The sequence below is a fragment of the Cinclus cinclus genome, chromosome 13 (genome assembly GCF_963662255.1).
Source record: "Cinclus cinclus chromosome 13, bCinCin1.1, whole genome shotgun sequence".
Taxonomy (NCBI): Eukaryota; Metazoa; Chordata; class Aves; order Passeriformes; family Cinclidae; genus Cinclus; species Cinclus cinclus.
This window is the reverse complement of record NC_085058.1, coordinates 13,281,796-13,303,127: the sequence shown is the minus strand read 5'-3', so window position 1 is coordinate 13,303,127 and position 21,332 is coordinate 13,281,796. Positions and strand designations below refer to the sequence as shown.

At 45.6% G+C, this 21,332-nt stretch overlaps 2 protein-coding genes across 4 annotated transcripts; one reads left to right on the top strand and one right to left on the bottom strand.

The window, feature by feature from the left end:
• Positions 1–1,495: 1,495 nt before the first annotated feature.
• On the bottom strand, positions 1,496–16,431 carry MESD (mesoderm development LRP chaperone). 3 transcript variants are annotated; one of them, XM_062501788.1, is made up of 4 exons: positions 16,354–16,431; positions 13,272–14,873; positions 2,578–2,810; positions 1,496–1,904 (listed from the first exon to the last, which is right to left on the bottom strand). In XM_062501788.1, the coding sequence occupies exons 2-4, from the start codon at positions 13,341–13,343 to the stop codon at positions 1,643–1,645; spliced, it is 567 nt and encodes a 188-aa protein (XP_062357772.1). In that variant the 5' UTR covers positions 13,344–14,873; positions 16,354–16,431; the 3' UTR covers positions 1,496–1,642. The 3 variants fall into 3 exon arrangements, with proteins under 3 accessions (XP_062357772.1, XP_062357773.1, XP_062357771.1); XM_062501789.1 differs by lacking the exon at positions 16,354–16,431 and adding an exon at positions 15,760–15,804; XM_062501787.1 differs by lacking the exons at positions 13,272–14,873; positions 16,354–16,431 and adding an exon at positions 7,087–7,270.
• A 1,500-nt stretch (positions 16,432–17,931) lies between these two features.
• On the top strand, positions 17,932–19,784 carry TLNRD1 (talin rod domain containing 1). Its single transcript, XM_062501786.1, has one exon. It carries the CDS (start codon positions 17,943–17,945, stop codon positions 19,008–19,010), a length of 1,068 nt encoding a protein of 355 aa, XP_062357770.1. The 5' UTR covers positions 17,932–17,942; the 3' UTR covers positions 19,011–19,784.
• The last annotated feature ends 1,548 nt before the right edge of the window (positions 19,785–21,332 follow it).

Below are 21,332 nucleotides of genomic sequence, written 5' to 3'. Positions count from 1 at the left end.
TAGTAGTAGAATATAAAAAGTAACAGTTAATCCTGAAGGAAAAAATTTTAATTTTCCACTCAAACAGGTACAGGCCTGTTTAATGAAGTGTAGCTGCAAAGGTTTCTTTAATCTAAAGTCATACAAATATAATTAAAATTACATGAAATGAATCAACTGGAACCTTCATCAACATCATTTAGTCCTTACATCCAGAAACCAAAGATGAGTTAGTCTGCCTCCTGAATACATAACCAAATGCAGATCTATTTAAAAGGTTTTACTACTCTTCAAAACAGTAAGTTTAGTGATATCCTTTATTTTAGAACATGGACTCAGTCACAGTTTTATACTTTTGATACTGAAGTATACCACAAGATCAACCACTGTGGTTCAATTAGGACATTTTATCCAAAACACTTGGATTTTAGCACCTTAAAGAAAAAGTAACACCATCCCAGGATTGAATGAAGACAGTTGATACTGTGCTCATCCTCTGCAAAATTATGTGGACCACACTACTTGGTGCCTTTAGTCCCTAACTGGTAGTAAGGCAGAAGGGAAACAATTCTAAGCAAAGTATTTGAAAACAATCTGAGTAACAGTAAAACCTCCCCAATTATACAAAGTATAGGCTCCCATATGTCCAGCTTTATAGTATTCGAATCAAATGGTCATTTACAATCAACCACATCAGTCAGGAATCTGTACCAAGACAAAAACCCCACCAAAATCTGACCAGATCAGCATCAGTAAGTGATATGTCTAACTCAAGGTTTAACTCTGTGCTGTAATTAGCACTTTTTCAAATGTTTAAACAAACCATTAAATCAGTAAACCAAAGTAACTTCAGAGTTAAAGCTTTTTCTTCCAGCTCACTGCATGAGTAAAGGAGCACACAGAACAGATGCTTCCACAGGCACAGTCCTTTAGCAGCACGAGCAACCTGAATGCCCTGGATTCATCTTCACTTTTCACCCTGATACTGTAACTGCAGGTGCTGCAATTCCATTCACTTCTGAAGGGCACAGAGTGTCCCTCCTGAACAGATCAGGAGTGCATGAGCAGAGTTCCTACCTTGAATCCATCACACTCCTAAGCCCCGCCACAGATTTCCTGGGACACAACGAGTTGAGTTTATTTTAAAGAAACAGGCAGTCTAACCAAACATGTCCTAAACCCTGTAATTTCAGGCATCTTTGGCCACTATTCTTTGCAACTTTGGGCAGTTTTGTGCCAACTGTGTCTATCAAACCATCTCCCAAGAGAATCTTTTCACACTGCACCTGGCTCTCTGACAGCAGCTGTGAATCCATCATTTACACACCCAAGACACAGCTACTACAGATGAACATCAGTGTATTCTGAAACCGTAATTCTTCTTTTCCACTTAAATTTGTGATGTTAGACACACAGATTTGTATGCTAGTTTTAAACAACAAAAGCATTAAAAAATTACAAACCAAAGCAGTCAATTGCTGACATGAAGCATTACCTTTCCTGTAACTAAACAAATGGCCAACAGCAATGAGTAAACTGGTGAATTTCAACATAAATTTAAGCTTCAGTAGTCTCTGCTTCCTTCCTCCCCAAAACCCAGGACTCCTCAGCAGATTCCCTTCAAGGAGCAGCAGAGCAGGACTCAGTCTGGGTACTGTGGCTGTCATAGCTCCTCTCTCTTGTTGGTTGCTCGGTTGTCCTCTTTGACGCTGTTCGACTTCTTCTCTGCATCTTTTTTCTTTGCTTTTTCAGGTTTTGTTTTGTTTTTCACTCTCTCATTTCCGTCTGCTCCTTTGCCAGGATAAACCTGACCTTCCAGAGTAACATCTGCACACCTTTCCTGATTTATCAGGAAGTCTTTGATCTCCCAGGCATAGCCACCATCCCGCAGCATGAAGATGGCCCGATTGGAGCCAACAATAAACCTAGAGGAAAAATCCAGATTTTTTTCAGTTAACTGATTGCTTTTCAAACACTTCAGCTTTTGTTCAGAGAGCCTCCATGACTGAGGCGCATGTTTAAGAGCAAGAAACTGGTCTAGCTGTTGCCTCAGAATAAAATGTATGAAGTGTATCAATAAGTAACCAAGGAAGTAAGAATAAGGAAACTAATTTAGAACTAATTTGGCACTATGTAAGATCCACTAATGAGCATTAAATTTGCTTTATACACTTAGTGCAACCCTTCTCAGCCTCCATACAAGAGCACAACATTTTTCCATTTGAAAATGATGCTCTCTCTCAAAGAGAATAAGAGTCACATTTTTTAGCAGGGGAACAAAAAAGCCTTTTATGGTGAAAAGTCTTCAGAGTATGGTATTTTCCATCAAGCACATAGAGGCAAACTACTGCAGCTAGAACTGATAAATAGCTGAACCAGTGAGATAAAAACAATCTGGGCTATACACACACACACATAGTGCATAAGCATTGAAGAGGTTTCTGCACCACACCACAACTGAACAAAGAAACAGAGAAATAGTAATAGATGATGGAGGTGGAGAACAGCAAAGCATGAACAGTTAAAAAGGTTTTCAGGAAGAAAGAAAGAAAGGGTTCTGCAAAGACAAGAACTTTATCCTTGTGCACAACAGCTCACCTCTGCACGTCGTAGTTTGCATTGAAGAGGCTGCCCTGCCACAAGCTGGTGATTTCTTCTGTCTCCTTTTCTGTGGGATTTCCTGACACCGTGACAAACATCATCAAAGTCTTCCCCTTCTTTGTCAGCTTCAGGATGCTTTCAGGCTTGCCTGGATCTATTTTTGAGAAATCTATTGGTGCTGGAGGCCTCTTATGTTCAGGGAGATCTCCCTCTTCAATGTCATCATCTTTCTGTTTTTAAAACAAGGAAGCTTTAAAGTCAACTGTTCCATAAATGTATTTTGGGTCTTTTTTTTTATTAATTTCTGTTTGTTTAGAGAATAACTGTGCTTTGATAAAATATTTTTTAGCTGAATAATGGAGATTGTGAAACCAAAAGAAATAGTGACTATTGTTTCAAGATAATACTTCACCAGGAGTGCTCTTTCCTGCCCCTGTTTCTAACCTGCCCCTGAAAATGATGCATATTTTCATACTGACAGGTAGAATGTCATTTTATCACATACTGAGAAATACTTCAGCCTCAAAGCTAATTCAATATAATTCCACCTATGAAACTCATAAAACAGTTTTTTTGTCACAGTTTCACAAATATTTATTATGCATGCGAGATGAAATGGGAAAGTTGCAATAAAAAGCCTCATACACACATATATGAAAAAACATTCATCTGATATTGCTTTCAGAGGTCAAAATTCACTTCTGGGAATCATATGATTGCTTGAGAATTAAATATAAGAATCTGTGCCTTTAAACAATTAAACCCACAAGAATTCAGATTTTCTGTGCGCTTATGCCACAGAAAGACTTTGATGAAAGGTTTCATGACTTTTCTAATGCACAGATGCACAGCCTGACAACATAATCACCCAGAGTAAACCACTCTCACAGAAAAGAAAAAAATTAACCTCTTTATGTCTCTACTGAGGCTGACAGCCATTTAAATATTTGGAAAGGCACAATCAAACTACTGCCCCTTAAAACAGCTCAAACCTGTGAGCTGAATATGGTGACAACTTACATTAAACCAGAACCTGATTTCTGTAAGTGTTTGCATCATAGAATTAAAAAATAAAAAACCAACAAAAACCCCCAGAAGTGTTATACTGGCATCCACCCAAGCACCACTAAATGAGCAGATATTAAGGTGTTATTAAGGTGACATTAAGGCAGGTATTTTAGGTGCTGTCGTGACTTCAAAACATATCACTCCATTGGGAACATGAACTGTAGCTAAAGACATTCTCCTTCAGAGGCCTCAAAGCTGAGCTTGATTTCCAGATCTCAGAATGCACCACCCTCACATCTCTGCACATGCTTATACACAAACCCAGCAGCACCCTCCTACACTCCTCAAAGACTAAGGTTTCATACAAGTGACCCATGTTCTTCCCCCAGCTTATTTCTGCAGTTTCTTGTCTTTCTGACAAGAGTTTAAAGTTTAGGGACCACAGAACAGAAGCTGTGCGAGCCTTTGATTTTATCCTTTCTTTCCAACTAATTATGTCTTTGTTTTAATTTTGCAAGTCTGAAACACACTTTCCAGTAGTTCACACACCTTGAAATTTCTGAAATTAGTGAGCTGGGAGGCAAGGAGAGCCCTGTTGTCAGTAAGTGGGAACATCACTTATCTTATAGGAAGACAGAGAATGGTCAAATAAGTAAAGTGAAAAAACAAAATCTCATGTGACTGACTGAAAAACATTCTCCAGAATTAAAAACAAATTGAGGCTTAAATCTGCTTTGACTAGAGCAAAGCCAGCTTATTTCACAGTTTTGAAAGAAAAAAGAAACATTTCCAAATATTCTGTATGAAATATAGAAACTGACTATGGATTTAATGACAACATGAGTTACTAACATGTATTACCTGGCTTTTTCCTCAACTGTTCAACTAAATGCTCCTGAAATTGTAATTCTTACAGTTTATATGGGAGTGTTATCAGAAGATGCCAAGAGCTCCCCTAGATGGGATTTATTTTCTTAATTTCTGTACAAAATGTCATGCGGCTGTGCTTAAAGCCACCTAAAAGGTTAAAAAGTGAAGGAAAAGTGTAAGCTTTTGTTTGGAGAAGTATAGCAGACTGTCCTGGTTTAGGTCAAATTTAGGAGGAAACTTCCAAACGGGTCCTTTTAGAAAGCAAATTCACGTTTTCCCCACCTGGTTCGGGAAAAGATTTCCTCGGAGGAAAGTGGAAAAAAAACTGTTTATTTAACAGGCATTCCACCACTTCTCCCCTTTCACTCCCAGATCTAGTTTTAAAGGTGCAAAGCTTATTTCTGGGCTAAACAGGTGAATGGGGACACAATTCAGCATCATAAAGTCACCCCAGGACGCAGACTCACTCAAACAGTAACATGAGGTTCCAGACGGAAAGCATTACACAGGAGAAACTGCATATTCCTTCACTTGGTCCTCCCCTCAGCTCCCAGTCTCAGAAATTTCTCATAAATGCCCTGCATTCTGATCTTTAAAAACATTCATAACATGTGCCACTTAACTGCTTTGTCTATTCAATGACCAGAGTCAAGCCTGAGAAACCCTGAGCTTGTAACAGCAATGAACTATTTAAAGCACCTGACATTTCAGTAACTAAGACTCTCAGTTCTGTGTCCAGCTCCCCAGGACTCCAGGCTTCAGGAGAGTCCCCTTCCATCAAAAAAAAAATCCCTCAGTGGCTTTTCTCCAAGATCTACTTGTGCAACTGAGTTGCTGAAGCATCTCTGCCTCTTTGCCCTATCCTTGTTTTCCACCAGATCACTCTCCTGGATCACCAGGCAGTCATGCACATGGTGCAAGGGGCAGCACGAGATCTGCATAGAGAGGTGGCTGCTCCTGCTGGGAAAGCTGCTGGAGCCACAGACTCAGGCTTGTGGCCATACCTAAGCATGTCATAACCACCATCCTCCAATGGTTTTAGACTAATTGCCAGGGAAATAAAAAATATGTGGAGTTCAGCTGAAAGTAGTGACATTTGATTCTGTACAGATCTATGCCCTGTGCCCCTCATTCCCGAGCGTAGTTCCGAATTCACAGTGGCCCCTTTGTTTCTCATCTCACTCCAACAAGTGCACTCATGCCCCTTCCTCTCCTCCAGCCACCACCCCCTCAAGCCTTTCATGTTCCCTGTATGTCCTGACTCCCACCAGGCAAAATGCCCTGCAGCTGACCATCCCAGGAGACCAAACAACCCCTAATTGTTGAGCCCTGCCTCAGTCCCTGTTCTGCTCTGTGTGCCTCTCCTCAGGGACACCCCCAGCCTGAGCAGTGACTCCCCAGCTGCTCTGCCACATCTGCATTTGTGCAGCACACCGTGACCTGGATCAGGGACGTGCTCTAGCTGAAAAGGAAAAACCCTCAACAGCCTCCTGACCTGCTCACTAGGGCTGGAGCAGAATATACAGCCAAAAGTTACACCAGAATTAACTTGAGCCTCCCTTTCAGCCAGCTCATTTAGAAGAGGTGCTTACCTTTTACGACTTTTTTTTTCCCTACAAGGCCAAATTTGGTTCAAGGTGGGCAATATTAAGCCTTGATATTTTGAGCAACTGGGCCTGCTGGGTCCTTAGCTGATACTACTAACAGAAAAGTGAACTTTGAGCCTTCTACTAATTTTATTTAAGATTTTAACTAAATTTTCTAAAAATCTCCCTTCCTAAAGGGATATACAGATATATGTAAATCCACAACCTGCCAACCAAGACCAAGGCAAGCATCCATACTTCCTGTTACTTCATCTATAATTCACATATAAAACACACTTCTCCACCTTAACTTACAGCTGTAACTAGTGTTGCACAAAACAGAAGTCTTCTGATATTTCCCTCAGAGTTTTTTTCAAAATATTCCAGGGAAAAACGTCACGGGAAATAATAAATGACAGTGAGGAGTGCTCTAGCATTTATCAGAAGATGATGGACCATAACACAGTGAAAAGAACCTAACAGTGGCATGACAAGCACATGGAGAAGAGAGTGATGGGAAACCGCCAAGGAAAGTTAAGGCAGCGGGCTGATAAGGATGAAGGTGACGGGAGAGAGCTGGAATTAGAAGTTGTTACTATGAGGAAAGATAGGAAAGGAACGCCGAACCAAAACAACGACGAATCTACCCCATAAACGTGGAATGAATACTCCTCCTGGTATCCAACCCTCAGCCACGTAACGTGTATGGCTCAGTACTTGAGAACCCCAGACCTTCCCGGCAGACGAGGCTGCTGGCAGGCACCGAGCACCTGGCTGGGCGCTGGGGCTCCGGAAGGCGGGACAGGCCCAGCGGGGCAGGGCAGGCTGCGGGCCGCTCGCCCCGGCTTTGAAACCCCCACACACGGAGCCAGAGCCTCGGAGGAAGGACCACGGCCACCCTCCACCAGGCTCGGGGATCCCCCGCCTTCCCGGGGCCGGGCAGAGCGGCCGCTGCCCCGCGGAGCTGCCCCGGCCCGGCCCGGCCCCGCCGCTCCCTCCGCGTGGTGCGGGCGGACCCCTCCGGCCCCGGCGCCTCCCGCACCTCCCACTGCTCCAGCAGCCGGGCCATGTCCGCGTCGTTGTAGTCCCGAATGTCCTTCTTCTTTGGCGGCCCTTCCCGCCGCTTCCCCTCGGAGCCGCCGGTCGCGGCCGCCGCGCTCAGACACAGCGCCAGGGCCAGCAGCGCCCAGCCCGCGGCCGCCGCCATCTTCTACCGCTGTCGGGAAGGCGGCGCGGCCGCCTCATGGGAGGGGGCAGCGCGGCCGGGCCGGGAGGAGGAGCTGGAGGGACCGGGGATGGATCGGGCAGGGAGGAGGAGACGGAGAGACAGGGGATGGATCGGACAGGGAGGAGGAGACGGAGAGACAGGGGATGGATCGGACAGGGAGGAGCTGGAGGGACAGGGGATGGATCGGGCAGGGAGGAGCTGGAGGGACAGGGGATGGATCGGGCAGGGAGGAGCTGGAGGGACAGGGGATGGATCGGGCAGGGAGGAGGAGATGGAGAGACAGGGGATGGATCGGACAGGGAGGAGGAGATGGAGAGACAGGGGATGGATCGGACAGGGAGGAGCTGGAGGGACAGGGGATGGATCGGACAGGGAGGAGGAGATGGAGAGACAGGGGATGGATCGGGCAGGATGGAGATGGAGGGACAGGGGATGGATCGGACAGGGAGGAGGAGATGGAGAGACAGGGGATGGATCGGACAGGGAGGAGCTGGAGGGACAGGGGATGGATCGGGCAGGATGGAGCTGGAGGGACAGGGGATGGATCGGGCAGGATGGAGATGGAGGGACAGGGGATGGATCGGGCAGGATGGAGATGGAGGGACAGCGGATGGATCGGGCAGGATGGAGATGGAGGGACAGGGGATGGATCGGGCCGGGTCCCGGGCCCTGCCGGTTCCGCCCGCCGCCTCCCCGGTGCCTCTGTCCCCGCACGAAGCCGCGCTCCAGCCCTGCAGGGCCCGGGCAGGGACCGAATGCTGGGCACTGGGAGGTTAAAACGAGTAAATAAATTATGGGCTCAGCGCCTGGGATCTAAACTATGTGGTTACTTCTTGATGCTTTTTTTTTTTTTTTTAAACAGGATGAAAAGTATCCGGATTTGCTGGTCTGTGTGATGGGAAATAGGCCCATTGCATTAGTCTTCTGATGTTGACTACTCTCTCAGCAATATTAGGTTTCTAAAAGAAAAGTATTAAAATTAATGCTGATTGTTACTAAAATACAACTCCAGAAACTGACCACCAAAAAAAAAAAAATACAGGTTTTTTTTTATACAGGCTGTTTTTCCATTATCTAACCCCACTTACATGCATAGATGTCTGCACAGCCTTTTTTCACTCTAGTCTTCAATTTTTCCTCATGACAGTGTTTTTTAATTACAAATAGCACAATCTTCTCTTCTACCTTTCACTTTGGATTCCAGGAAGTTAAAACTTGGGAAATTCAAGGAAGCATCACCATTACAGCCACTGGTAGATGTTAACTGCAGTCAGGCTGAGTAGTGAACAGGCTGCTTTTCTATTCCAGCACTGGAGAGAGACCAGGTTCAGAGCAGAGAACTAATTCTGTTGAGAGAACTCTTCAACCCCCATTCTGTTACTGTATCACAGAATCCTGTAATCGTGAAATGGTTTGGGTTGGAAGGGGCTTTAGGGATCATTTGGTTTCAACCCCAGGTGATCCAGTCCTGGCCACGTAATGAACCAGGAACCCACTGCCTTCATGGGCAAGGCGTGCAAACACAAAACAAAAGCAGTCAGGAGGGAGAGGCGTGGGTTTGGGGAGGCTCCCCAAAGCCTGGACTAACTCTTGAAGTGACCAGACACTGCAGTAGCTGGTGAGCACCAGGCAGACACAGCAGCTTGCCAAGCACACGTACCACGAGAAACAGCAGAGGAGGATGTGGGATCCAAGATTTCAGCACCCCCATAAACAACCAGCCTGGGCTGCAGCCTCCATGCGTTTTATAGCATTTCAGACACACTGCCAGTGCCTGAAGAACAGGAAGCAGCCCAGAGCTATTCGTGGAGCTTGTTAAATGTATGTAACTGAAACAGGGTTTAGACAAGTACTTCTCACAGGGCTGTCCAATACCAGAGCCACTAATGAGCACATTTGCTGGGTGATTTCTCATTAAATATAATGAGCATCAGGTATACTATATCAGATTGCTGTGATTAATGAGGTTTTACTAAAATAGGTTTCTGCTAACTTTTGTTATTACTGGATCATGCACACATTCACAGGAAAAAAAAAATCTATCTTGGAATGCTGGACTTGCAGCATAAAATATTTTCACTGAATTTCTACTAGGAAAATTTTTCTTCAATTCTGTTTTTTCTTGTTAGAACAAACCAAACCAACTTACTTTAATATCTGATACTACGTTCAGATATGGATCTCAAAAGTAACTCAATTCCCTTTGGAAGGTGAACAAAGTATACCCAGGACTGCCCCAAACAACACTATACATTTCTTTGTCATGCCAATAAAAGCCTTAATTTGAAAAGGAGGTAGTTTGGCTCTGACTTTGCAACTACCTCTGTTCAGGCAAAATTCTGTGCCTGGGAAGACTGGTTCAAGTCTGCTGCTTGTGGGGTCAGCTGCAGGACAAACACCTGTTCAACCCATGCTCTCTGCTCTTCCTCTTTCCCATGCAAGAAACAAACACAATGCAGCACGTACCACAGACAGGAGCAAATTGAATTGCATTTTCTTTTTATTGAAGCACACTGTGTTATGATTCAGAGCATCTATTGAATCATGCCAAAATGCTTTTTATAGCTTAAGGTTTTCATATTTCTTAACAGTTTTTATAGTCCTAGCAGCTAACACTATCAGGATTGCAATACAGAATGTATCGGATAGTACATGGCTACTTTTATTGTAGATTGCAAGAGTAGGCTGATAAATGCTTTACCTTGTAACTGAAAGTCCCATCTAGTCATGCCAGGGAAGGTCTCAAGCTGTGACTGTCATTTTTGCTTCTGCAACACTCAAGTTTTATTAGCAGTACCTTTAATTATAAAGGTGTTTATATACATAATTATATACCTTATCAGAAAGGCAAATCTATCTTCCCTTGTAAACTATTTTCATTATTGAGCAGGGCTGGGTCAATCTGTAATATGAGAGGCTTCAGGATGTTCTAAATTTCTGTTAATGAAGTTTGAGATTCTTTTTTTCCCCATTTTTTGGAACTACATTTGCGCAAAATATATTTTCCATACCATTCTTTCTTAGGAGTTGGGAGAAGAATGGGAATTTTTAACTGCCAAAAGCTCTCTGAAGTCTTTGCCGGTGGTGGAGTTTCATATGCAATTCTCTATTTTAAAGTAGATTCCTATTTGTCACATTTTCATTTTCTTTGCAAATACAGTACAGTAGAATCTTAAAGCTTGCTCCTTGACATTCCTTGGAATGAAACCTTAGAAAGAACAAAGAACTTGGCTTCATTAAGGAAAAGGCAGTGCCTGCCTTCTTGGGAGGGCATATAGACAACTAAGACAGAAGATCAGCATGCAGAAGGGAAAATGAGCATGCAAGGGCTGCCTGCTATCAGCACCTGCTGTGTCTGGAAAAATCAATTCATTTCAAGAACTCTACCGACACAAAAGGATGTTTAATAGAGGCCCAGATGAATTAAGTGTTCTGCAAGTCAGCCTTGTAGTGGTAATTTTGGATAACAAAAATGATTGAGATCTGACTCTCATACAACCTAACAGGCTTTTGCACCTACTGGCTTAGAGCAGGACCAGGACAATATTGTTTTAAACAATACAGAAGACTTGCTGACTAAGCGACCCAGAAAACTTCAAGCAAGTTTTGAGATGTCCCAACATTCAGCATAGTCTTCCCTGTTTAAAAGCACTATCATACATTTTACAGAACATCAGGATATCATGAGTTATTTGCAGTAAAACATTCAAAATTATTGTTTTCACAGGTCAAATTATCTCAAGTACCTTAAATGCTCTCCTGCAGAGAGAATCTGATGCCCAAGCTCTCATGCACAGACAGTGCATGTGTTAATCCAACCCTCTGAATTTACTCACAGGCAGAATTAAACTTGAAGAATCAGACCTGAACATGTTATCTTTAAAAACAAGAACACGCCTGAGAAAAAAAGCAGCACAGCAAGCAGAATATGCTGTCATCTAGAGCATGAATGTTTGAATGATTCAGAATAATTTCAGTTCTCATTTTAATTTCATGCTTTCCTAAGACAAGCACACTTACTTGCCATCTATTAAGAGAACACAAATTTTTGTTCCAGAGCTAGTCAGATCTTGAATTCCTAGATCCAATTTGAAAAATTAAGTTTTTAATTCAAAATGTTCCCAGATTAGGGATTAACTATTGTGATTCGGACATGAAATTCTGATTCAGGTACTAGCCTTGAAATTCTGATTCTGACTTGAGTTTTGAACATAAAATAAATCTTTACCCTGAATTTGTGTTATCCTGTGCACATGCATTTTATAAATTAAAATTTATTGATGGGATGGAGATGTTTGACAAATGACATCACAGCTTTGTGTCATTACCTATCTGCTCAGGGTTCGGGAGGGGGTATGATGCCTGACTGTCCAGTCAACTGCATTAAAGCTATACAGTGGGATCCTTAAATTCAGAAACACCACAGAATGTTCCTCTGAGTACTCATCTTACTGCAAAATTTGCTACAAATCTGTGCTGGTTTAAACTGTGTACTGGTTACACAGTTCAAAGTTACCCTATTAAGAAAAGAATTACATTAAATCAATGTCAAAGAAGATTTACACAGTTCCCACAGGAATTCCATTTATAATCTAATTTTCACATCTAAATGAAATTAATGTTGTAGTCCCAATTTCATTTTAGGTTTACAGGTCAGTTTTGGCACCTACATCTAATGTAAGTAACACATTACACGAACTTCAGATGCGTGAGAGGTGCCAGGTTTAAATTGTTAATAATCAGCAGCCCTGCTCACAACACAGAGGCACAGTGAAGCAGTGTAGGATCAGAGGCTCTTGTGAAAACATCTATTCAATTTCTCTCATGATACATATTAAAAGAAGGCAGGGAGGGGAAAAACCCAAACCCTTCTGTAGAGTATTACAGCTGCAGGACAGAACATACCACCAAAAGTGCAATTCAGGAAGGGCGGGCCCTTGCACATTTTGTTCAAAATACCATGTTCTCCTTTGATCTCAAAAAAACCCAGATGTAAGAGTCTAAGGGAGGGTCTTGGATTCCTGTTTATGCTGGACCACTCTAACCAACAGCACTTGCCTTTCTTCCATGAAGTGCCCCTGAGTTTCAAGGCTACAAACCTGCCTCTGGCCCTTCTCACCTGCTGCAGGTAAGGAGAATGGACACAGGGAGCTACATGGCACCTCCTGGACACCAGCCTCATGACACACGAGGTGCTCGAGGGATGTCTGCGTGTAGATGCAGGCAAGAGCAAGAAGCAAAAAGCCATTATTGGCTGTATTCACAAAAAATATGGCACAGCTGTCCATTCAGTGCAAGAGGAGTTTTGTAGCTGCATTTCCTTTTTCATAAAAACATGTCTCTTTTCCATGTCAATGTACTAAATATCCATGGTAACAGCAGGGGACAACCAATCGATTACATACAACAAGTGGTGAGAACAGTGCAATAAATGGTGAATAAAAAGACAACAAATGAAAAACCTCTTTTGCTGTATTACCTTTCAGCTGAGAATCACGAACTGACCAGCATCTCACTACCGGGATATTTATATTAATGGCGTCTATGCAACAAAATTGTTCTTACCTTTGATACTGTGTTTTTGCCTAAGCCATATTAATAAAAGAACAAACACAAACCACCACATCAGAACACCAAGGTTAATTAAACCTGTGGTGAAAACCCACCCACTATTCTAAGACCTATTTATTTATAGACAAAAGAAGAAACAAAACTTGTGACTGCATTTGCACTTTGCTGTCTCAAGTGCCTGGTTAACTGTTTCTCCAGATATGAGTTTCTGGCTACAAGCAGACCAGTTCTCAGGTTGCATTCCCAGTGCATGGCTACCTTTGCAGACCCGAGACAGACCCAGACCTCACAGTTTTAATCTCCCATGAAGTAATGGTTGTAAGTACTGACCACAAAATACTTACTCAGCACCAAAACACTTAAGACAAAATAGATCTTAAGAACAATAAGCTGGTCAACACAATTGCCTTTCCTTTTGTGTGACTTACACTGCTGCAGAGGCCCATCTTCATCCACCATCTTCTGCAAAGTCTCCCTTGGTGTTGAAGCATTTCCTCCATCAGTCCCTGCCAACTTTATCCTCCTATGATATTTAGCTTACCTTCCTGACACATCAGCTGCATCCCTCAGAACTGGAGCTATCATTCCCATAATTAACACCTCATGGGTTTAGTCACATACAGCTGACACAGGGGAACCACTGAACAGCCTTTTATTCCTTCATCAGCTAGCTCCCTATTAGGTTAGATCAATACATCTATACAGGAAAGTCATATAAAGAAGTACAACCCACTGTTTAGTAACTTCCTCTCACTGACTTGGCCACATACAGTGCTCATGAAATTATTACAATTTGGTATTCTTCAGCTATTACTCAACAGTGGCAACACTGGCAAAAATCAATTCCTCCTTCACAAAAAAATATTTTACTAAGCAATAAAAGGGCCAAGTCCTGTCAGATGATTCAGGAAAGAAGACTTCAGCCTCTGGTTTCTGTTGTACTAAGCACAATGCAAAATAAAGATCAATGTGACAAAAGAAGAGCTCATACAAGTAAGCCAATCTTCTGTACACTACTAAGCCACATTAAAAAGCCTTTTAATCCCTTGTATCTGACAATGCCTGCTGGTTTGAACCCCAGAGAGTTAATTCATTCAGACTCTGTCAGTGAAATCTTTTTAAAGCCAAGCATGGCCACCTGATTTTCACACCTTCCACGTTTTTATACCAATTCAGTGAGCTGCCCAAGTCCTGTGGATCACCTTTGGACTAAGCAGCCATGAAATAAAAGGGTATGAGCACATTCTCTTTGAAATAGATGTGCAGAAGACTTATAAAGCAAATACCCACCCCAAACATCACTGGGTACAAGTTTCCTCTTCAATCAACATGTACTGCACTTTAAAGCACGTACCTTGCTGAGTCTCAGCTCTGCTCAGGTTAGCAGCCCAAGAGAATCCACCCCCAAGATGGTGCCTTTTAGAGTGAGACTGTATGTTCATAGGAAACACAGACTAAGAGGGAATCCAGCCAGGCCAGGTGTACCTAGGCAGCAGCCCTGCAGTCTGTTGGACTGATCTAATGGGGAGCTGCTCCAGGAAATGCCACTTCCATGGTAAAAATTACTCATGAAGGTGGTATTTTCTATATATTTTTTTTTCAAAAAGCAAAAGCCAATTCACACTTCCCCAAACACTTAATATGCAGAAAAGCTAAACCCCCAGGGCTGCTATAGGAGGAGAATGGCATTTGGCAAGACTTCCGTGGACACTGTCTGCATGCAACACCTACTACAGGACAAAAGTTACCAGACTTCCCCCTTGCTAATACCGGGGCAGATAAAGACTGGATCAGTCTTGTGGATGAACTAGATGAACTAGAAAAGTATTTGGTTTATATTGTAGCAGTTACTAAGACCTTTGGTGGCCCTGTCAGCTAATAGGAGCTGCCACAGTTAAGGACCAGCTGGGTTTCTGTGGAGGGAGACTGGTGGAGGAGGCATTGCAGGACCTGTCCAAACCAAGGATCTCTCTGCTTTGTCCTTGGGGAATGGCACAAATCACACAGAACATCATGGCAGGCAGCAGCATCTGAAAATGGAAAAGATTATTAGGTCATGTAACACCTCTTCTAGCTAGGGATGAGACCTACGTCTTCTAAAATGAAATCTTTCAAACCCTAATTAAATGTAGTCAAGCCTCATTAAAATTAAACTAGGCTAATATTTATGAGAGACATTCCTTGTGCTGCATACTACCTCACCTCATTTAAGGACATATCTGGAAATACTTTGAAATACAGTTCAGCTGGCTTCTTCTGCCCATTGATTTTTATTTTTCAGAGTACTCTGAAATCATTCCTATTTTTACTTTTGAAAATAAGATGCTGGTAGTAAGCCAAAATTGTTTAGGCCCATATCATGACCTTCCTTGAAACTGCTATAATCTGACTCAAGTAAACAGAATTTCCCTCACACTGTTTTTGAGAGGAGGGATGGGTGGAGAACTGCCCTATTTTTGACACACCCATTGATCAGTGTCTATCCTTTCCCTCAAGCCTGGCTTTATAGCAAGGGCTTCCCCTGCCCCAAAAATACATACACCCTGTTAACCCCCCACTTTCACATCTCTGTTCAGCCTACTCTACAAGTAGAAGGCCAAAGGTTCTTCTAGCTAATGTGCAAATAAACTTGTTCGAAGCTCTTTAAATGTATGGAATCCATTAGGTGGGCTCCATTTGTGCCAGGACATCGTCGGATTCAACTGCAAGTGAGGAATCTGGTCCAATTTCCATTTATTTTAAGGTCACTTATACCCCTGCAGTAGTAGGAATGCAGCAGGATGTTAGCTGTGAATTGGGACAAATGTACTTCTGCTGTTCTGTAACCTGCTAAACGCATTGTAAATGCCTAGAATTAGGCAGCTGACTTAAAAAAATAATTCTGATTGAAAGGAGCAAAATAATATTATTATTTACCTGCAGCTTAAGCTACAGCAAAACACATAACAAATGCAAGATCTGGTTTCAACGTGGGCTTTGATTAATCAGAATTGTATTGATGCAGATTCCGCACAACAGGGCAGACTCTGATGTGTGCCTCAGGTTTACTTGCTTTTGACAAGAATCGCCTGAAAAAAGTTCTCGGCGTGCTGCAGAATAGAAACAGATCAAGGCAAGTCTTCGCAGAGCTTTCAGTACACAGCAGCGTCAGCGGGTTTGCATTTTTCCTGCTAAATTCTAACAAACAATAACCAGCGTTCAAAGACAGCGACAGAAACGGGAGAGCAACAGACCAAATTGGTCTTCACTGGTTTAAAATCCGGGTCAAGGCCAGTGCTGAGAGCACAATTTCTGTGTAAAGAAAGCTGCAGCAATCCCCCATACCGCGCTGACAGCGCTCCCGACGGGCAGCCGGGGCCGGTCCCGGAGCCCCGCGGGATGAGGAGCGGCGGGCCCCGCTCTCACTCGGGCTCTGTCGGCCGGTGCCGGCTGGCAAAGGAGCGGCTTCTGCCCCCGGCCCCGGGACAGCCCGACACGGGCCGGGAGCTCGCAGCGGAACGCCGCACTCACCTGGCGGGCTGCCCGCGCCGGGGCCGGGGCCGGGCCGGCTCCTCGCTCTCCGTTATCCCACTGCTTCCCGGGCCGCGCTCCCCGGCTGCCTCTCGCCTTCCTCCCAGCGGAGGGGCCGCTGCCGCCGCAGCCCCGCTGTTTGTTTGCTGCCGGAGCCCCGCGCGGCGCGGACGGGGCAGGGGCGGCGGGCGCTGCCGGCTCTGCTGCCCCCTCCGCCGGGGAGGAGCGAGCGGCGGCGGGCGCGGAGCGGCGGCGGGGGGGAGGGCAGGATTTAAACGAAGGGCGGTGACACCGCACAAAAGATTTCGATAGGCTCAAGTGAGGTTACAGCAAAGGCAGCGGGGCGGGGGAGCTCCCCCAGAGCCGTGCAGCGTCTGGCTGGCAGCGCCAGAGCCGCTGCTTCCCAGTAGTTTGTCTGAAAGCCTGAGAAAGGGAATTTAAACGAAGATTTCCTCCCCCTCTTTTTTCTTTTTTTTTTTTTTTTTTTTTTTTTTTTTTTTTTTTTTTTTTTCCCTGGGAGTTGGCGACTCAGCCAGGGAAGATGGCAGGAGGAGCGCAAGGCCGGGCGGGTCGCAGCATCCGCGGCTGCAGCCCGCGGCCACCACCCTTGTTTGCGGGAAGAGCCTAAGTTGGTGCGGCGGCGGCCACCGCGGGAGCCGGCGAGGAGGGCCCGGGGCGCAGGGGATGGACCGCGGCGGCGGGGAGCGAGCGCGCAGCGGCCGCGTGAATGATCGCGGCAGGAAGGAGTGAGGCAGCGGCAAAGGAAGGGGAACGGATCCGCCCGCCCCAGCACCCGGATCCGGTGGAGCTTTTTTTTTTTTTCTCCTCCTCTCTTTCTCTTTTTGTTTTTTTTTTTTTTTTTCTTCCCCTTTCCCCCGCCGTCCCCCGCGTCCCGGCTCCCCGCCGTGCCCCCTCTCCCCTCCCGGGCCGGCTCCCCGCGGGTGCGCGGCGGGGCCGTGCGGGGCGGGCGGGCCACACCCTCCGCGGCGCTTCCTGCGAGCCGGGGCCGCGGCGGGCGCCGGGGGCGGCACATGGTGCGCAGCCGCCGCCCCTCCGGCCCCTGCGAGCTGCGCCCGGCGGGCGCTCCCCGAGCGGAGGCGCCGGGGGCGCGGTAGCAACTTGAAGGGCTGCGCCCCTGCTCCAACTCCGCGCGGCGGCGGCGCGTCCCTGAGGTGTTGCGGCTGGTAAAGGGAACTTCGCGCAGGATCCCGCAGCCGGGGAGCCGGACGAGGCGGTGGAAGGAAGGGGAGCCAGCGTGCGAAAAGGAAAGGAGAAAGAAATTACGTATTTTTAGCTAAAGGATGCCAGACGGGGGCCCGGGAGTGCCCGGCGAGCGCCTCCCCGCCGCGGGAGCGCCGTAGGAGCGGAGGCTGGCGCCGGAGCGGGGCGGGCGCCCCGGCCGAGCTCGCTCCCCGCAGCGGCGGCAGCCCCGGCGCCCAGAGCCTTTTCTTGCCTCCCGGCGATTAATGGAATGATGTTGCGGAAAAGGCAGAGCGATCCTGCCGGGCTCAGTCGGGACTGCTCGGGCGGCGGCGGCGGAGGCGGCGGCAGCGGGGTAGCGAGCGGCATGCGAGTGCCCCCCCGGCGCTATGGCTAGCGGTGGCTCCGGCAAGTCCAGCAGCGAGGTCTCCGGCGGCGGCATCCCCAGCAGCAGTTCCCTGCAGAGGAAGAAGCTCATCTCTATCTGCGACCACTGCAAGATCAAGATGCAACTGGTGGCCGATCTGCTTTTGCTGTCGAGCGAGACCAGGCCGGTGAACACCGAGAGTCTGTCCGTCTTCGGTGAGTCCTTTGAGAAGTGCAGGGACACGATCATTGCCAGGACCAAAGGACTCTCCATCTTGACCCATGATGTCCAGAGCCAGCTCAACATGGGACGCTTCGGGGAGGTGGGAGAAAGCCTGATGGAGATGGGGGAGCTGGTGGTGTCCCTGACCGAGTGCTCTGCCCACGCTGCCTACCTGGCTGCAGTGGAGACTCCAGGGGCTCAGCCTGCCATGCCTGGCTTGGTGGATCGCTACAAGGTGACCCGATGTAGGCACGAGGTGGAGCACGGCTGCGGGGTATTGAAGACCACCCCTTTGGCAGATATGAGCCCTCAGCTCCTGCTGGAGGTTTCTCAGAACATGTCCAAGAACTTGAAATTCCTGACAGACGCCTGCGTGCTGGCCAGTGAGAAATCCAAGGATAAATTTGCTAAGGAGCAGTTCAAACTCAGTGTCAAATGTATGAGCACCAGCGCCTCTGCCCTCTTGGCCTGTGTCAAGGAGGTCAAGACCTCACCCAGCGAGCTGACCAGGAACCGGTGCGTCTTGTTCAGTGGACCTTTGGTGCAGTCTGTCTATGCTCTGGTGGGCTTTGCCACTGAGCCCCAGTTTTTGGGTAAAGCTGCCACCATTAATCCAGAGGGCAAAGCTGTGCAAACTGCCATCCTAGGAGGAGCCATGAGCGTGGTATCTGCTTGTGTGCTCCTGACCCAATGCCTCAGGGATATAGCCCAACACCCCGAAAGTAGCACCAAAATGAGCGATTACAGGGAAAGGTTGAGGAACTCTGCTTGCGCCGTCTCGGATGGTTGCAACCTGCTATCTCAGGCACTAAGAGAAAGATCTTCACCCAGGACTTTACCGCCAGTGAACTCCAATTCTGTGAATTAACCCCCACATCTTCTGTTTAGATCCCAGTCATTGCTAAAGGAAAATAATATCCCACCTCCTCACCCCTTTATTTGTATACCAAAGAATTTGCTTGGATGAGCCCAATCCTTTGATTTCATGTGGTGAAGAAGCAGAATATATTCAAACTATATGTACTAATAAAGGTAGCCAGTTTTGGCTTCTTTTTATTTTACTTTCAAGTTAAGCAAGTATCTGCAGATAAATTTTCCTTTATTCAACAAGGTCTTCACACAAGTGGTAAAACTGTTTCGAAGTTTTTTATATCAGGGGAGGTGGGGGTATCTTGGAAAAAGGAGAAAAAAGAAGCTTTAATCGCGCTGGGTGCGGTTTCTAAAGTTTGTCTTGTCTTGTCTTCCGAAATTTCCCTTCTAAATTTTGCTGTTCGGTTGTGCAGGAAAAAGGTTACCTCAGTTCTTACTCATTTAAAAAAACGAAAAAACCCAACAACACATAGATGATGGATGTAGCTACTATTTTGTTTGGTTTGGTTTTGTTTTGTATGACTTTTTTTATTTTGCATCAAGTGTTAGGTTAGAAGTGCATTTGGTGTGTAGGAGTGGAAGGACTGGAGGTTGTGATTATGTTTTCCACGTGTTGATTTCCAAACTGGGGGAAAAGCTACTGTGAGTGTTTAAACAAACAAACAAAATTACACTATAACAAAAGTGATTTTTAATTTTTTTCCAATGTCAGTTTTTATCTTGCATGTACTGGAGTATTTATTTCATCTATTAAAATGTTATGTTTCTCAGATGCTTTTTTGTGAATCTCTTAATACTTGAATAATTGAACAACTAGGCCTGTTTGTATTGTATGTCATTTCCCCCAGGGAATGGGTGGTACAAACGTAACTGTAAGTTCTAGACAGCAGCATACAGGCTTCAATTCAGTTCTTTTATTTTCATAAATACTGTCCGTCTCCCAGTACTACCCCTCCTCCTCAGGAGGCTCTGACAGAGCTATTCCAGTTGTGTCTGTGGACAGCTGGGCAGTGCTGCACACACTGGGATTGCTGTGCACTGGCATTGCTTGGCATTGGGACCGCTCCGCAGAGCGCTTGGTGGTTGCTGCAGCAGGGCACAGCCTGGCTTTGTTTGTCTTTATCAGCATCTAGTGTAACCTTTTGAGAAGGTTTTGTATTTTAATTCTTGCAGGTGTTGTGGGCCATCTGTGTGTTAAACCTGAGTTTCAGCATTATTTCTTGAAAAACTGAACTCTGCTAGTTAACCTGGCGTGTGCTGTATGTCTTGTTGGGATTGTGAAGGTTTGTTGGAGTGTGTGCTTTAATTCCTCGGAGGTTTGTGCTGAAGCTCCTCAGTAGAGATTTCTGTCAAAGCAGTCTGAGTTTGATGTTGTAGATTACAGGAGACCATGGCTAACCTTTGAGGTGAAGCCAATCTCCAGTCGACTTCCTTGGGAGATGTGAGTGGAGCTTGGTGCATACTGCCGTAGTTCCCAGAGTTGCAGTGATGAATGTTGTTAGCCTGGTCTTTGTGGCCCTGTGAGATCTATTGCCTTCTCCGTGTTCTGTTAAAGGTAAATAGAAGAGCAAGTCTTCTGGAAAGGAGGTTTTGTTTCTCTGTGCTGCTCCATTGCATAATTATGGGTTTTTTTAATAGGTCTGTAGATAAAACCGTGTTTAAAGTTATTGGAGGAAGCACTTTAAAAATGTTGTTACTGTGGTTTAAACCTTAACAAATACTATTTATTCATTTGAAGACGGAAACCTTTTGGCTTTAGGTATGGAATGGACCTGGGGCAATGAAAGGTCTTTGTTTTATAGCATTATTGTTTCTGTTGTATATGATGCTTTTACTTAAGTGGAGTGAGATGTTACTGGGTAGTGGACAGATACATCTGTTGGAGGAGATACAAGCTATATCTCTACCTTCAGGGTTAGAGAAAAAGAATTCCTTAAGTACAGTGGACCTCTGTGTTAGGTTTTGGTAGTATTTAAATGGAACTTCTCTGACTTTAGAGAAGTGTACGAAGACTTTTCTTTGCCATCATCGGCCCAGGCTACATTCCTGCAGGGTGTGATGTTTTCTCTGCAATGCTACAGAACCATGGGTGCTCATAGCTGTGTGGTGAAATAATAGAAGTCCTCTCACTGTTTTTAATAAATCAGTATATGCACACAGTGTTCTAACTTTGACTGAGATGCCTCCACAGGTATTTCCTAAGAGGCTCTCAGGTGTGCACACAAACATTTTCCCATCTGTATGGCAGGAGCAGCTGTAGGAGCCCGGAGGGACCCGTAGGAGGCCAAGGCCATCTCCAGGGAGGTGCTGTGGCTCTGTG